General features: G+C 29.0%; 1 protein-coding gene across 1 annotated transcript in view; it reads right to left on the bottom strand.

Annotated features, from left to right (window-relative positions):
• Window positions 1-17581, bottom strand: part of ds (dachsous cadherin-related 1) — a 315159-nt gene that overhangs the window by 69528 nt on the left and 228050 nt on the right. Inside the window, exons 2-3 of the mRNA XM_065502404.1 lie at window positions 4015-4198; window positions 410-895 (exon numbers count right to left, since the gene is read on the bottom strand). Of these exons, the coding sequence (XP_065358476.1) occupies window positions 410-895; window positions 4015-4198 (670 nt within the window). The remainder of the gene's footprint in view (window positions 1-409; window positions 896-4014; window positions 4199-17581) is intronic.

Below are 17581 nucleotides of genomic sequence, written 5' to 3'. Positions count from 1 at the left end.
ATAACATTGGAAACAGTTTGACGGCAGACCTTTGTATGCTTGGCCAACTTTTTGTAAGACCAAGTTGGGTTTTGTTGAAAATATTTAATAATTTCAGTACGCACTTTTTTCTGGTCACTCATTTTAATCAGATTAACAAAAAAATTAATATAATTGACATTACACATAATAACTGACATGTTTTTCAAAGGTAACTTGATCAAAAAAAATTCAAATAATACTTGGGTTAAAAAATGTAATGAAAAACGTGTGTTAAGAATTTTTCGATCTCACTCCTTAAGTAATGCTGACTTCCTTTTTCACCTTAAGGCTTTGTAAAATTATATTTTGTATGAAGTAATTAATTTAGTAATTTTAACAAAATAAAGCTATTCAACTCTAATTGTCTTCATCCTTCATCGACACTCACCTGCATCCGTACTGGTCGCCTGTATCGTACCCACCACACTGCCACGCACCACATCCTCTTTTACGTAGAAATTATAGCGAAGCTTCTCAAATATTGGTGGCCGTTGCGTAGCATCAATTATGTTCGCAAATACTAAAGCATCTTGTTGAGTTCTCAAACCGCCACCATCACTGGCCGACACATTCAATACATGCAGCGATTGCGTGCGTGCAGACAGCATATTTGGACGATTTAAGAAGATCTCTCCTGTGGAACGTTCAATACGAAATAAACTAGCATCATTGCCGCCAACAATACGATAAGTGATGGTACCAAAACGTCCCGAATCGGGATCTGTGGCAGCTACTGTGACAATGGGCGCACTGGAGGCTGTGGTAGAGGCTGTCTCACGCAGCGAGACATTGTAGTGGTGGGGATAGAAAATCGGACGATTGTCATTGATGTCGGTTAGTTGTATTTTCACCATGGAGGTAGTGCTGAGGCCGCCTGAAATAAAAAAGGGGGAGATTTTTGTTAAAATAAGAAAAAAAGGAGTTAAATAGTAAAAGAATTATTATAGAAAAGGTGTCCCAAAATTCACACAAGGTTTGAATTTGCTCCACTTGTATAGTAAAGTATTGTCTAATAAAACAAACAGTTTGACAGATAACAGATTAGGTTAACTAGAGATAAACAATGCCAAGATTGTCCGCCACATATCGAACATTTCGTACAAAATATGGATGGAATATTGAGGTAGACTTCGTCAATTCAACTGTCAATACCGAAGTAGTTCGATTGACACAAGAATTAAAGCTGAGTGATCAAGCACACCAAAGAGTTCGCTGAATCGATCATAAATTTTGTCATATGAAAAATCGGTTTTTGGTGAAAAATATGAGTAATCACATATTTCTCAATTAAATGCTTATTTACGAAGGATTTTAGATTTTTTCGTTTTTTCATATGAAAAATCGATTTTTTATTCGAAGTAAGAGTGGTACAAAACGAGCTCTTTTTCTCCATTAAAAGCTTGTTTACAAATTTATTAAGGTTTTCATATATTTAAAGTTTTTCATATTAAAAATCGTTTTTTGGTTAGAAATATGAGTGATCACTGATCGATCTCCTTTTCCCAATTTACACTTCTTTACAAAATTAAAGATTAAAAGCTTATTTACAATGTTATTAAGGATTTTAGATTTTCTTCATATAAAAAATCGATTTTCGGTTAGAAATATGAGTGATCACTGATCAAGCTACTTTTCACGATTAAACGCTTATTTACGAATTTATTAAGGATTTTTTCGTAATTTCATATAAAAAATCGATTTTTGTTCAAAAATATGAATGATCACTGATCGATCTCCTTTTTTCGTTTAAAAGCGTAAACAAAGTAATAAAGGATTTTAGATTTTTCAGTTCTTTCATATGAAAAATCTATATTTTATCCGAAATATGAGTGCTTACAGATCGAGATCTTTTTCTAGATTATTTACAAAGTTAAAACGAATTTTTTAAAAAAAATTTTGATTAAAATTATAAATTTTGTTAGATGTTTCTCCACATAATTAAACATAACTCAAAAAGTGTTAGTCCGATATTATCAAAATGAACTTAGACAAATTTTAAATTATATAGCCTTTATCCACTTGTATATTGCACTGTAATAGACTCAGTAATTTCTGAGTTATAATAACAAATTGAAGCAAAAAATATATTTTTTATGTGAAAGAAGCAAATTTATTTGTATTAAAAAAATCATGAAAAATCGAAAGCGCAGAAATTGTTCAGATTTATTACATTACTGCAAAGCCATATGTAATAGGAAGAAATCGATGGTTTCTTTTTGAATTTATTCTGAATTATGTGAATTAGCTCATTTTCATTTTTGTTTGATACACATAAAATTGAGTAGTTAGTGTTCTTCTTTCGATTGATTGAATTTTGAAAACATTTTCCCAATGCTATGTGCAATTTTTCACATATATATTGCGTTTCGATCGGCTCAGTAGTTTCGGAGTTATAATAACAAATTTAAGCAAAAAAAATATATTTTTTTTGCATGAAAATATAAAATTTTTTTGTTTTAAAAAAATTATAAAAAATCGAAAACGACAAAAACTTTTCAGATTTATTACTTTATCTCAAAGCTACATGTAGAAGGGATAAAATGAGATATAAATCATAAAAATCGATGGATTCTTTTCGAATTTATTCACAATTAAGTGAATTCGCTCATTTTCACAAAATTTTAGATTTTTTTTGATACACATAAAATTGTGTAGTTAGTGTTCTTCTTTCGATTGATTGAATTTTGAAAACATTTTCGCAATGCTATGTGCAATTTTTCACATATATATTTCGTTTCAATCGGCTCAGTAGTTTCGGAGTTATAATAACAAATTGAAGCAAAAAATATATTTTTTACATGAAAATATAACATTTTTTGGTTTTAAAAAAATCACGAAAAATCGAAAACGGCAATTATTTTCCAGGTTTATTACTTTATCATAAAGCCACATGTAATAGGAACAAAATGAGATATCGATGATAAATATCTATTGATACTTTTCGCATTTATTCAGAATTTAGTGAATTCGCTCAGTTTCACAAAATTTTAGTTTTTTGTTTGAAATACATAAAATTGAGTAGTTAATATTCTTCTTTCGATTGATTGAATTTTGAAAACATTTTCCCCATGCTATGTGTAAATTTTTACGTATATATTATGTTTCAATCGGCTCAGTAGTTTCGGAGTTATAATAACAAATTGAAGTAATAAATATATTTTTTACGTGAAAATGGAAAGTATTTTTGTTTTAAAAAATCAAGAAAAATCAAAAAAAGCAAAAATTGTTTAGATTTATTGCTTTATCGCAAAGCCACATATTGGAAGAATAAAATTAGATATCCTTCACTAAAATCGATTACATTTTTTTCGCATTTATTCAGAATTTAGTGAATTCGCTCATTTTCACCAAATTTTAGTTTTTTGTTTGATATACAAAAAATTGAGTAGTTAATGTTCTTCTTTCGATTGATTGTATTTTGAAAACATTTTCCCCATACTATATACAAATTTTTACATATATCTTGCGTTTCAATCAGCTCAGTAGTTTCGGAGTTATAATAAAAAATTAAAGAAAAAATATATTTTTTACATGAAAATAAAATTTTTTTTATTATAAAAAAATCATGAAAAATCGAAAACAGCTGAAATTGTTCAGATTTATGGCTCTATAGCAAAGCCACATGTTATGCGAACAAAATGACGTATCGTTCATAAAAATCGATGAATTGTTTTTGCATTTATTCACAATTTAGTGAATTCGCTCGTTTCCACAAAATTGTGTAGAGTTTAAAAATCCTTTAGAATTTTTTCGATTTTGTTGCCTTGTGTAATTCACTGGGTTCTTAACAAAATACCTGAAAATAACTGAAGCCTGTTCTATGTTTTTACGGAAAGCTTTTAGACATCTACAACTGATATCAGATTTGGCTATTTTAAACTTTTTTGAAACTAAACATAAAATTAAAAGTATTTTATTTTTATTTTTCTAACATCGTTTAATTACTTTAATTGTTATTATTATTTTTGCCATTAACATTGTTTCTGTACTCACCTCTATCCGTGGCTATAACGGGAAACTCATACACTTGTTTCTTTTCAAAGTCCAAATCGCCAGCTATGCAGATTTCTCCAGTAGCCGAGCGAACATTAAATTCGCTAAAATACTTTGAACCCGCTGAACCCATGGTGTAATTAACCATGGCATTAACGCCACAATCTGGGTCATTGGCTGACACCTAAAAGTAAATGAAAAAAATAACAGCATTTAATAAAATATAAACAAAAATTATTAGAAATTTAACACAAATATAAATAAAAAAGTAAAAAACCATTATAAAAGAAAAGAATTTAATTAACATTTTGACTTTTCAAAATAATTTTCCAACGTAATTGAATGTTTGTTTAACATTTTTATAAACAAACTTTTGTAGTTTAGTTTAAGTTTTATACAAAAAAAATTTGGTTAAATGTCAGTTGAGTCTAAAAAAAAAGAAACTAAACAACCAAGATCTTGAGTTGATTTGCAATTTTTTTTTTATTTTTTGGCTGACCACGTATTAGCAATTTTAGTTTATTATTATATTTTTCAATTAAAATTCTTTATTAAAAAAAATATATGTTGTATATAGTAAATACATGTTGGCCTACAAATGTTTTTTTTTTGTAAGAAAAATAAAAAAATTATTTAACAATTTTTTCTTGTTTATGATTAGAATCTATAAAATGTTTTTTTTTTTATATTGTATGTTTTTATAACAAGGGGTTATTTTAATAAAGTTATTTACAAATTATTAATCAAAATTAATCTATAATTTTTTAACATGAATTAACATTTTCAATTATGTTGTAATTGTAAGATTTTTATAATTAATTTTTTGTTAAATTAAAACTTTTTTCTATAAGTTTTCCTAAAACCTATTATTAGTATTTCAAATGTAAATAAAGGCCTTTATTAGTTAAATAATTAAGATTTTGAATAAAGAAAAATCTTGAATCATATTTTTGATAAAAACTAATTATTACTAATAGCAGATTATGAAGCAGTTTGTTTTGAAGATACATATTAAAAATGCGGGATTTCCAACAGATAGCGTATCTTTAGAACGCGGTTTGTCTTTATCTGTCATTTATTCCTTAGATATTGATAATGTTCAATAAAGTCTAAACAATAAAGTTTTTTTGCTTCGAAAATTACGAATTTTGTACCAACAAAGCGTCATGTGCAGGAAGTTTTGCTTTATTTCTTTAATTTGAAAAAAATTGCCGCTGAAGCACCCTTATTGCTCACCAAAGCTTATGGTGAAAGTGTTCCATCTATTTCAACCTGCAAGAGATAGTTTGTTTGATTCTAAAGTGGTGAATTTGACACGGAAGACATAGATCGCTCCAAAGCATGTTGAAGACCACGAATTGAAGATATTACTCCATTAAGATTATTGTGAAACTCAACAAGAGCTCGCAAAATCATTGTGAGCTACTCTAGCAGCAATTTCAAAATATTTGCGAGCAGCAGGATTCGTCCGAAAGCAGTGAAATTGGGTACCATACGAATTGAATCCAAGAAATCCTGAATACGACATTTAATATCCGAAATTATGCTTGACCGCTATAAAGGAAAATCATTTTTGCACCGAATCATTACTTAGGATGAAAAATGGTCCCATTACGATAACCCAAAGCGCAAGAGATCGTATGTGAAGCCCCAACCAGCCGAATCGACACCAAAAACGGTCTTATCTATTATGAGCTTCTGAAATCTGGCCAAACCATCACAGGGAATCTGTGCGGAACACAGATGATTCGTTTGAATCGAGCATTGGCCTAAAAATGCCCACAATATGCGGCAAGACACGAAACTGTAATATTCCATCATGACAACACTCGGCCAAATATTGCAATACCTGTAAAAAACCTTTTTAGAAGGAAGTGGTTGGGAAGTTTTGACCTTGCCCCGTCCGACTACTATTTCTTTCGATCGAAACAGAAAGTTGTCTCTGGCGTACGCTTCACTTTGGAACAGATTATCCGATATTTTTTTGATTCGTTCTTGGCCTCAGAAGATGATAAGTTATTTTGGCACAGAATCAATATGTTGCCAGAAAAAGGGGAAAAGGCCATAGCTTACAGTGACCAATACTTGGAATAAATTTATATTATACAAATGGTTCAAAATAAAAGCTAAAAAATACAATAATTAACAAAACCTCTTAATATTGAAAGCTAATACTGAGTTTTCTTAATGAAAATATTTCAAAACTTTCTTATATATGAGAATACATTCCTAAACTCCGATTACAATAACATTTACCACAGATATTAAATATTCAGATTATTCATCAGATCATTTGCTTTTTGACTAAATACTAATCATTATTTAGCCCCAGTTCAGCTTCAATCGAAGATCTTTATTTACTCCGAGTTACACTTCAGTCGTAGATCTTTATTTAGTCCCAGTATAGCTTTAATCATATATCTTTATTTAATCCCACTTTAGCTTTAATCTTAGATCTTTATTTAGTCCCAGTTTAGCTTTAATCTTTTAGTCCCACTTTAGCTTTAATCTTAGATCTTTATTCTGTTCCAGTTTTGCTTGATTCAAAAATCTTTATTAATCCCAGTTTAGTTTCTGTCCCAGTTAAGCTTTAATTGCAAATCTTTATTTAGTCCCAGTTTAGCTTAAATCGTAGATTTTTTTTAGTCCCTGTTTAGATTTAATCTTAGATCTTTATTTAGTCCCTGTTTAGCTTAAATCGTAAATCTTTATTTAGTCCCTGTTTACCTTTAATCTTAGATCTTTATTTAGTCCCAGTTTAGCTTAAATCGTAAATCTTTATTTAGTCCCTTTTAGCTTAAATAGTAGATCTTTAGTTAATCACAGTTTAGATTTAATCGTAGATCTTTAATTAGTTCCCGTTTAGCTTTAATCATATATCTTTATTTAGTCCCTGTTTAGCTTAAAACGTAAATCTTTATTTAGTTCCAGTTTAGCTTTAATCGTAGATGTTTATTTAGTCACAGTTTAGCTTTAATCGTAGATCTTTCTTTAGTCCCAGTTTAGCTTAAATCGTAAATCTTTATTTAGTCCCAGTTTAGCTTTAATTGTAGATTTTTTTAGACCCAGTTTAGCTTTAATCATAGATCTGTATTAACTTAGTTTAGCTTAAATCTTTATTTAGTCCCAGTTTAACTTAAATCTTTATTTAGTCCCCCTTTACTTTTAATATTAGATCTTTATTTAGTCCCAGATAAACATCAATCGTAGTTCTTTAATAAGTCCCAGTTTAGCTTTAATCACAGATTGACATTAAATCAAAGTTAAATTTATACATTGCATAGTTTAAAATATATATATATATATATATTCATGAAATCCTATCATTGAAATCGTTGATAACCAATCCATGTTATGTCCGTTTAGACATGGATTCTCCCTGCGGCTTCTAACTAACCCTTCCCCTTAGCTTAGTCTGCCTTTCCTGCTGCTGCAGCAGCTGTCATTGTTAATTTGTTAAGAATGCAAAAAGAAACAAAAACTGAGCATATGATTGCCAGTTTTCAAATCTTGTATGTTTAAAATTGTAATTATTTTGTTACTTAGTTTGGTTTGATTTTTTTTTTCATGCTCAAGTTTACTTGATATAAATTGCCTGCTTAATTCTGTGCGATTTTGTTTATTTTTTTTTTGTCTTCATCATCATTTGTATGTAATTTTCTTGGTTTGTTGTTTAGCATTTGCAAAACTTACTTACATTTTCATTTAAAATTCCAAACACACACAAAGCAGGGGTTGGTTGCGATTTATTTTTTTATATAAATAAATATAAAACTGAAACGAATGGCAGCTTAATTTTTTTTATGTTTTATTTCTGATTACAAATGAAGTTGTCAAAATATTTAACAGGCTAAATAATTGTGCACACACCAACAACAAATCCGTAAACCAAGAAACAACATACAGCCGAAGTAACAGACTGTAATTTGAATGCTTAACAAATGTTTTAGTATGATAATTCTTATTTTTTATTTTTAGTTTGGTTTGCAAGATAAAAATAAAAAAAAATAAATAATAAATTTATGTAATTTATTTTGATTACATAGCATTGAAGTTTAAGAGTTGAAGAATGATCTAAATATAGAATGTTAAATGGAAAATATTGAAACTTTTGGGCTGTTGAAAGTAAGCATTTTGGAATTCTTTTCTTTTAAGTTGAGAAATCATTAGTAGGTAAAGTAATTAAATTTTGAAACCGTCTTTAGAATCGTATATATATCTTATAAGTATTTATATTTCTTTACCATAATTCCCTGCTAATCTCTTTTATTATTTTCTTTTATTCTTTTACTCTTACCTGTAAGTCTGTTTATAAATTTTCTCATCCCCACCGACTATTATTTTTTTATAGTCATGACTTTGATGATTTATCATCCATCAAAATACTCCACTCAAGCCAACATATTGATCATATTCATAATGATTGACATGTAACATTTTACACAAAACATACTCAGCAACAACAACAACAAAAACAACTTACAACAAACATGTGTCAAAAGATGTATCATAATGTTGCAACAATATACTCCATCATCGATTACATTGATGGTGGCATTAAACATCAATTGAAAACAATTTGAAGTGAACAAAAAGGAAACAACTGCTCAAATGTAAGTAACCTTTTCAAGTTATTGAGGAGGGGGCTAAAGTAAGATTACATTTTTTGTTTGAGAATTAAAGATTTTTAGGTTTTTTTTTATATCATACAAAGTGATTTTTAATGTATGAAACTTGAAGAAAAAATTATTATTTTTATTATCGATCGTTCAGATTCAATCGTAGATCTTTATTTATAGCCAGTTTAGTTTCAATCCTAGATCTTTATTTAGTCTTAGTTTAGCTTTAATCGCAGATCTTTATTTAGTCCCTATTTAGCTTTAATATTCCTAGTTTAACTTTAATCGTAGATCTTTATTTAGTCCCAGTTTAGCTTTAATCGGAGATATTTATTTAGTCTCAGTTTAGCCTCATTCATAGATATTTATTTAGTCTTAAGTTAGCTTCAATCATAGATCTTTATTTAGTCTCAGTTTGTTGTCAATCGTAAATCTGGTTTTGCTACAAACGTAAATATTTATATTGTATATATCTAGTTTCGCTTTAATCATAGATCATTATTTAGTTTTAGTTTAGCATCACTTGTAAATTTTTATTTAGTCTTAGTTTAACTTTAATCGTAGATATTTAGTTTAAACTTAGTTTAGCTTCAGTCTTAGATCTTTATTTGTTCTTAGTTTAGCTTTGGTCGCAGATATTTATTTATCTTTAATCGAAGATCTGTAGTTTAAACTTAGCTTAGCTTCAGACGCAGATCTTTATTTAGTCTTTGTTTAGCTTCAATTGATGATCATTATTTAGTCTTTCTTTAGCTTCAAAAGCTTAGTTTAAACATAGTTTAGCTTTAATCTTGGATCATTAGTTTAAGCTTAGTTTAGCTTCAATCGCAGATCTTTTGTTTAAACTTAGTTTAGCTTCAATCGAAGATCTTTATTTAGTCTTAGTTTAGATTCAATCGAAGATCTTTATTTTGTCTTAGTTTAGCTTCAATTATAGATCTTAATTTAGTCTTAATTCAGCTTTGATCGCAGGTCTTTATTTAGTCTTAATTTAGCTTCAATTGAAGATCATTATTTAGTATTTCTTTAGCTTCAATCGCAGATCTTTAATTTAAACATAATTTAGCTGTAATCTTAGATCATTAGTTTAAGCTTAGTTTAGCTATAATCGCAAATCATTGTTAGTCTCTCTTTAGCTTCAATCGCAGATCTTTAGTTTAAACATAGTTTAGCTATAATCTTAGATCATTAATTTAAGCTTAGCTTAGCTATAATCGCAAATCTTTATTAGTCTTAGTTTAACTTTAATCGCAGATCTTTTGTTTAAACTTAGTTTAGCTTCAATCGAAGATCTTTATTTAGTCTTAGTTTAGCTTTAATCGCATATCTTTATTTTAGTTTAGCTTCAATTGAAGATCATTATTTAGTCTTTCTTTAGATTCAATCGCAGATCTAAATTAAACATAGTTTAGCTTTAATCTTAGATCATTAGTTTAAGCTTAGTTTAGCTATAATCGCAAATCTTTATTAGTATTTGCTTAGCTTCAATCGCACATCTTTAGTTTAAACTTAGTTTAGATTCAATCGAAGATATTTATTTTGTCCCAGGTTAGCTTCAATTGTAGATATTTGTTTAGTCTTAGTTCAACTTCAATCGTAGATCTTTATTAAGTCCCAGTTGAACATCAATTGTAGATATTTATTGGGAGTATAACTTAAAAATACACTCAGGTCTCGTTTTGTGCGGATTTTTTTTATGCGGATTCAAATTTATGCGGTTTTTAAATTAACGATTTTTTTGGAATTTTAATAGATTTTAAAATTTTAGATGTTTTTTTTTAAGTTCTACTGATGAAAATGATATTTTACAATATGATGACAATATGATTATATCATCTAGTGATGAAAGTGACGTTGAACCAATTCCTAAGCGATGCCGACAATTATTCAGTCATTCAGATTGATCATACATATTTACAGAATTTGCATAAAAATGTTTTTGCTTAATTCTTGGATCATTTTCTGTTTTTTCTATAATTAATGAATTAATATTATATTTTTGTTTATTTTTTTTAAAGGGTTTTTGTTTTTACTGTTTAAATAAATGAAATAATTATATTTTTGTTGATTTTTTTATGCGATTTTGCTTTGGTTTTTTAATTAAAATTTGAATTTATGCGGTTTTTCAGAATTTTGGAACGAATCATTAGTTTTTATATGAAGCTATAGTATCGTTTTATGCGAATTCAATTTATGCGATTTTTTTTGGAACGCATCTATCGCATAAAACGAGACCTGAGTGTACTGAGTATTTCAAATTTTTAGCTTTTATTTTGAAACATTTGTACAATATAAATTTATTCAATGTATTGGGCATGGTTTCCAATCTTTCTTCAACATATGGATTCTGAGCCAAAAGAACTGATCATCTTTTGAGGCCAAGAACGAATCAAGCCAATATCGGATACTCTTCTCCAAAGTGAACGTTCCGCTTCAACCGCAACAAATAGCAGTTGGATGGGGTAAGGTCTGGACAATAAATCGCGTGAGGCAAAACATCCCATCCACTTCTTTCTAAATAGATTTTAACAGATATTGCAACATGTGGCCGAGCGTTGACATTATGGAATATTACAGTTTCGAGTTTGGCCGCATATTCTGGGCCTTTTTCGGCCAATGCTCATTTCAAACGATTAGTTGCATTCGGTACAGGTTTTCTGTGATGATCTGGTCAGATTTCAGCAGCTCATAATGGACAGGTTCCACCAAATATAGAACATTGCATTAGCGCAATGGATATTTGACTTTGGTGTCGATTCGGCTGGTTTGTTTGGCTTTATATACGATCTCTTACGCTTCGTGTTAATGTAATAGATCCGGTTTTCATCGCAAGTAATGATGCGGTGCAAAAATCATTTTCATTTATAGAGTTCAAGATCTCTCGGCTCCAATTTCTCAGCTTTTAGATGAATCCTACTGATCGCAAACGTTTTTAAATTGTTGATTGAGTTGCTTCAAATTATTTTGCAAGCTCTTGTTGAGTTTTACAACAGGTCTAACATCTTGATTTATAATATTTTTTCTATTGAACCAATTTTGTTGTTTTTCAATCACAAACTGTTTAGGTCAATGACAAACATTATAAGTTAAAATCAATTATTTCGTATGGATATTTAGAATATGAGCTTGATTTACACATACAAATGTAGAGAAGAATGTCGAAGTGGATTTCACAAGGATCCAAAATAAATTGAAATCCGATTTGAATTGAAGATGTAACAAGTTTTAAAACCATTTTTGCATTTAATGTGATCTACTATGACACCGTGTATTTAATTTATTATTTAAACAGAGTAAATACAAAGTCAGTTTTCAATCAATTTCTCATATACTTACTTTCAATCAATGCTGTGATTTAGCAGATATACAGCAATTTCCGTTCACTTGGAAACCGTTTTTTTGTATGCCAGATTTTTCATATGAAATTAAACCTAATTAAGTACTTGTAAAACATCAGCAATTTCTTTAGAAAGTTCTGCTTAACTACAATATTACAAACCCAAAAAATCTCCACCTATTTTCAATAACTGCTAATTTTGTCGGTCAAAGTCAAGTATTTAGGAAATTTACAACCTTTTGCTGTAACGAAAATCATTATGCCAACTAAAAGGGTATAAAACATTTAAAAGCTGTCAAGAAATTTCAAATTAAAATATCTGTTCAAAAAAACTCAAAACCAGAAGACAAAACCGAAAAAAATCCGTAACAAATGTCCTCCTCACAGCTCAGTTTTTGTTTTAAACATTTCTCATTTGAACTCATTTGGCCAATTTAGCCAGCAACAACAAACAAACAACTAAAATAAGTAAATAAAAGAATAAATAAAAAAACCCAAACAACAACAAATAGTGGGCGACCGTTTAAAATTAAAAAAAATACAAACATTTTCAACAAAAGTTTTTTTAAAATTTAAAAAAAAAAAAAATGATTTTAAATTTTGAACCAACAAACAAAACTGCAAAAGAAAAAAGACAGCAATTTAAATGTTGTTGACAGATAATGTGGCCAACTGAGTTATACATAGATACACACACACACACGTACCTAACAAAAAGTGAGTGTTTTGTTGGTATCACCGGGTATCGTGGTGGTTGGTTGAAGTGCTGCTCTGCTGCTCTTGTGTTGGCTGGTGACGAAGATAAAATTTTTGCACATTTTCAAATAAACAAAACGAAGAAAACCAACCAACCAACCAACAACAAACAGCAACAAATTTAAATTAAAATAAGAAGTTAAAATAACAACAACAACAACATGTTGCTGAAGACGTAGTAGAAAAAATAAAATAAAACTTTATGTGTGTTAAAGGTTTAAAACGTTTAAGTTTAATGAAAGTCTTTAAACTCCTGCTGGTTTTTTTTCCTTCTCTTTTTTTTGGTAAATGCTGTTAGTTAGTATTGTATGCTGTTGTTTTTGTTTAAAGAGTGATGCTTAACTGCTTGAATGCTTTAAATGGTTGCTGTTGTTGCTGTAAATGCATCATGATCTTAGGTTACCACAAAAGGGTAATTAGCCCAAAATCATTTCATTTGATTTCATTTGATTTGAGTGGGGTTTAACTGAAAACCAAAAGAAAAAATAACAAACAAAAACAGCAACAACCAAATAAAGCAAAAAATTCACAAAAGAAAGATTTGACAATTAAACAATTGTTGGTGGTTTTATTTTATTTTATTTTATTTGTTTAACTGTCAAGGGGAAGTAGCCTTAGGCTAAAAGGTTTTAAAAGAAATATGAAAATGATTTAACATATAAGGAAATACCTCAAGTGAATATATAAACAATTTTTACAGAGTGATAATTTTTATGCAAATATATACATATTAAAGGCAGTTTCTCATGAAATCAGATTCGTCCGAGTGTGTGTAAAACAGGCTCGTGTAGAAAATACCTAAGCTAATTAAATGATTTTTACTCATAATGTTTGCAATTGACCTAAGTAGCTGGGTATTGAAAGTCAACAAAATTGGTTCAGTACAAAAAATTGTATGTACCAAATTGTAAGACAATCATGTGGCTTAGAGTTGTCATGATGGAATATTACGGTTTCGTGTCTGCAAACTTGCCTGGGAGTTTTTCGGCCAATTCTAGCTTCAATCGAATCAGTTTCGTTCAGCTCATAATAGAAAACAAAAATTTGAAAAGGGGAAAAAATGCATTTTTTTCAGTTTTTGTAAAAATTTTGCCATTTAAAAATTACTTTTGCAATTTAATTTAAAAGAATTGAAATTGAAATGTTAATTGTCGTTCTAATGAGACATAAAATACAGAAATTGGTCAAAAAATGTTAAAGTTATTAAAAATTCGCCAGGCCATTAATGTGTCTCAGACAAATAGAACAAGAAATGTAGGAACAAAATTAACATGTTTTGATAAATATTAAAATAAAATCTAATTTTTACTTAAAATATATCCATATTTACTGGTATATGAGTTTTTGTCTTCGTAGGATACCGTTAACCTATTCTTAGTTATGACCAAAAAAAAATAAAATTTTTTTAACGGCAGTTTCAAAATTCCATTTTCAAATTTTAAAAAATTTTGTTAAACTGATTTCAGAATTTTTTGATCATCTCATTGGGATTTATTGAGAATATAATAGGGAATAAAAATGTGAAAAAATTATGAAAATATGTCTTATAGTTTTTCCGTACCTGCGATTTAAATTTGGAAATTTTCGAGAAAAACCAATTACTCGTCATTTTTTGGCAAATGAGCTGTATTTCCTTACTGTTATGAATTTTAAGTAAAACCTATTCAGGATATTATAGTCGAGATAATTCTAAATTTACTCTGAAAGTTTTACTGAAATTGGAAAACGTTAAACCTTAAATCGTGAAGGTCAAAAGTCAAATTTCTCAATATTTGGAATTTCTAATTTAAAGATATAGAAATGTTATTTATTTTTGGGCCGATTTTGATGAAACTTAACAAAAATATAACACAAAGCCTAGTATTTACTAAAACAGCAATTCAATTCTTTTAAATTAAATAGCAAAAGTAATTTTTTAATGGCAAAATTTTTACAAAAACTGAAAAAATGCATTTTTTCTTCTTATAAATGCATCTCAGAGGGCTTGCGGCATGTCTTAACCCCAACCGATTTATCTAAAATTTTTTTCGGGATGATTTTTTTACTAATGTTCACCAAACTGGGGGGTGAGAATGGCCAAAATCCAACTTTTTTTTATTAAGTGCCACCCTAATGTAGACAGCTCATAACTAAACATTTTTTTCTCATTAGATAATGATGATCGATCAATTGACTATAGCGGCCAGATATAGAAAACATATTCGTTGTGACAACTGAACTTCAAGCTGAACTTAATGAAGATCTCAGGTTAAACTGGGACTAAACAAAGATCTACGATTAAAGCTAAACTGGGACTATATAAGGGTCTACGATTAAAGTTGGACTTCGACTAAATAAAGATCTACGATTAAAGCTAAACTGGGACTATATAAGGGTCTACGGTTAAAGTTAGACTTCGACTAAACAAAGATCTACGATTAAAACTAAACTGCGAATAAATAAAGATCTACGATTAAAGTTAAGCTGCGACTAAATGAAGATCTACGATTAAAGCTAAACTGGGACTAAATAATGATCTACGATTAAAGCTTAAATGGGACTAAATAAAGATCTACGATTAAAGCTAAACTGGGACTAAACATAGATCTACGATTAAAGCAAAACTAAGTTTAAATAAAGATCTGCGATTAAAGCTAAACTAAGACAAAATAAAGATCTATGATTGAAGTCAAACTAAGACTAAATAAAGATCTGGGATTGAAGCTAAACTAAGACTAAATAAAGATCTAGTATTGGAGCTAAACTAAGACTAAATAAAGATCTACGATTGAAGTCAAACAAAGACTAAATAAATATCTGCGATTGAACCTAAACTAAGACTAAATAATGATCTAGTATTGGAGCTAAACTAGGACTAAATAAAGACCTAAGCTTGAAGCCAAAGTAAGACTAAATGAAGATCTGCGATTTAAGCCAAACTAAGTTTAAATAAAGCTATACGATTGAAGCTAAACTAAGACTAAATGAAGAACTACGATTGAAGCTAAACTAGGACTAAATGAAGATCTACGATTGAAGCTAAACTAAGACTAAATAAGGATCTACCATTCAAGCTTAAGCGAGACTAAATAAAGATCTATAATTAAAGCTAAACTGTAACTAAATAAAGTTCAACGATTGAAGCTAAACTAGGACTAAATAAAGATCTACGATTAAAGATAAACTGGGACTAAACAAAGATCTACGATTGGATATAAACTGGGGTAAATAAAGATTAACGATTGGATATAAACTGGGAGAAAATAAAGATCAACGATTGAAACTAAATTACCACAAAATAAAGATTGAAGGTAAACTATGGCAAATAAAGATCTACGATTGAAACTAAACTAATTCTAAAGAAAGGTATCAGATCGGAACTACTGATCTACGATTGAAGCTGAACTAAGACTAATTAAAGATCTAAGATCAACGCTTGTAAAATGTGCGAATTCATTTAAATGTGAATAAATTCTAATAAAAATCCATAGATTTTTATGGTCAATATCTTATTTTATTCGCATTATATGTGGCTTTGCGATAAATCAAAATAAATCTGAACAATTTCTGCTGTTTTCGATTTTTCATGATTTTTTAAAACAAACAAAGAAATATATAAACGGCTACAAGGATATTGTTACGAAATTGTACTTGAATTCAAATATAACGATTCTAATGGCTGATTTAAAGTTGCATAATGCTATTTCAAAGCAGTGCCTCTCAAACTGTAACATATAGGTGGGCATTATTAACATTGAATAAAAGCTTTGAGTTGATTATTGATCGTAGGTATGGCAACGCTGAATTTTTGCTGCGAATTCGAATATACGAGCTTTGACAGTTAAAGAACATTGTAGAAAGTTCACCAGAGATGGCTTGTGTATAAATAGTGGCCATGCTTGCAGTCGTGAGTTCAGTTTACCAGAGAATAAACATCAACTGAGTGCCTTAAAGTGTGCTGTATTTTCAAGTGAATTCGTGTACATTATAAAGTGTGTCTGTATTTCTGCGAATTTATAACGTTATAAAAAAACACTGAGTGACTATTTAATTCTGTTGTTGAACATTTTAAATAAATAAAGAATTGTTATAATTTTTTTTTTGTTTTAAAAACAAACACAAACTGCGAAGCGTTTTGCTTATGTGCAGAAACACCCAGAGTCTCTGGCAGGAATCGAACACGCAACCCTCGAATTGATAGTCCAGTCGTCTAAACGGCTTTTATTTGCAATAAAAAGTATCCGGTTTATTTAAAGGAAATAAACCAACGTTTTGAAATGGTTAAAACGTAACAATATGTAAATCTTAATTTGTCGAAGTTGATTTTAATAATTTCGGACAAACCATTTTTGAGTTATCATTAATTATGTGGAGAAACGTCTAAAAAAATTTTACAATTTTATTTAAAAATTTTTAAGCATAGAATTTAAAAATTGGACCATATTTGTACTTACTTAGCCATGATTCATCAAATCTATATAGTGGTTATTCAAGCCTTTTTTGCTTTTGACCTGTATTATTGATGCTAAGATGAGCCAAAACAAAGATCTACGATTGAAGCTAATCTGGTATTAAATAAATATCTATGATTGATGCTTAAATGACTCTAAATATAGATCTACGATTGACGCTAAGCTTATTTAATCATTGAAGCCAATTAGGGATTAAATAAAGGACTTTGATTGAAGATAAACTTAGACTAAATTAAGATCTTCGTTTCAAGTTTAAATGGGACTCAATAAAGATATGTCATTTAAGCTAAATTTTGAGTAAATAAAGATTTATCTGTTAGTAATAAAGTCAGTAACTATAGAAGTCATTCGAATCGCTAATGTTATGCTAGCATACCTTCCCTTTCCAAGCTATTTTGCCCAAA

The sequence above is a fragment of the Calliphora vicina genome, chromosome 2, assembly GCF_958450345.1.
Source record: "Calliphora vicina chromosome 2, idCalVici1.1, whole genome shotgun sequence".
NCBI lineage: Eukaryota > Metazoa > Arthropoda > Insecta > Diptera > Calliphoridae > Calliphora > Calliphora vicina.
Note: the sequence above shows the minus strand (reverse complement) of the source record. Positions and strands in the feature narration are given on the sequence as shown.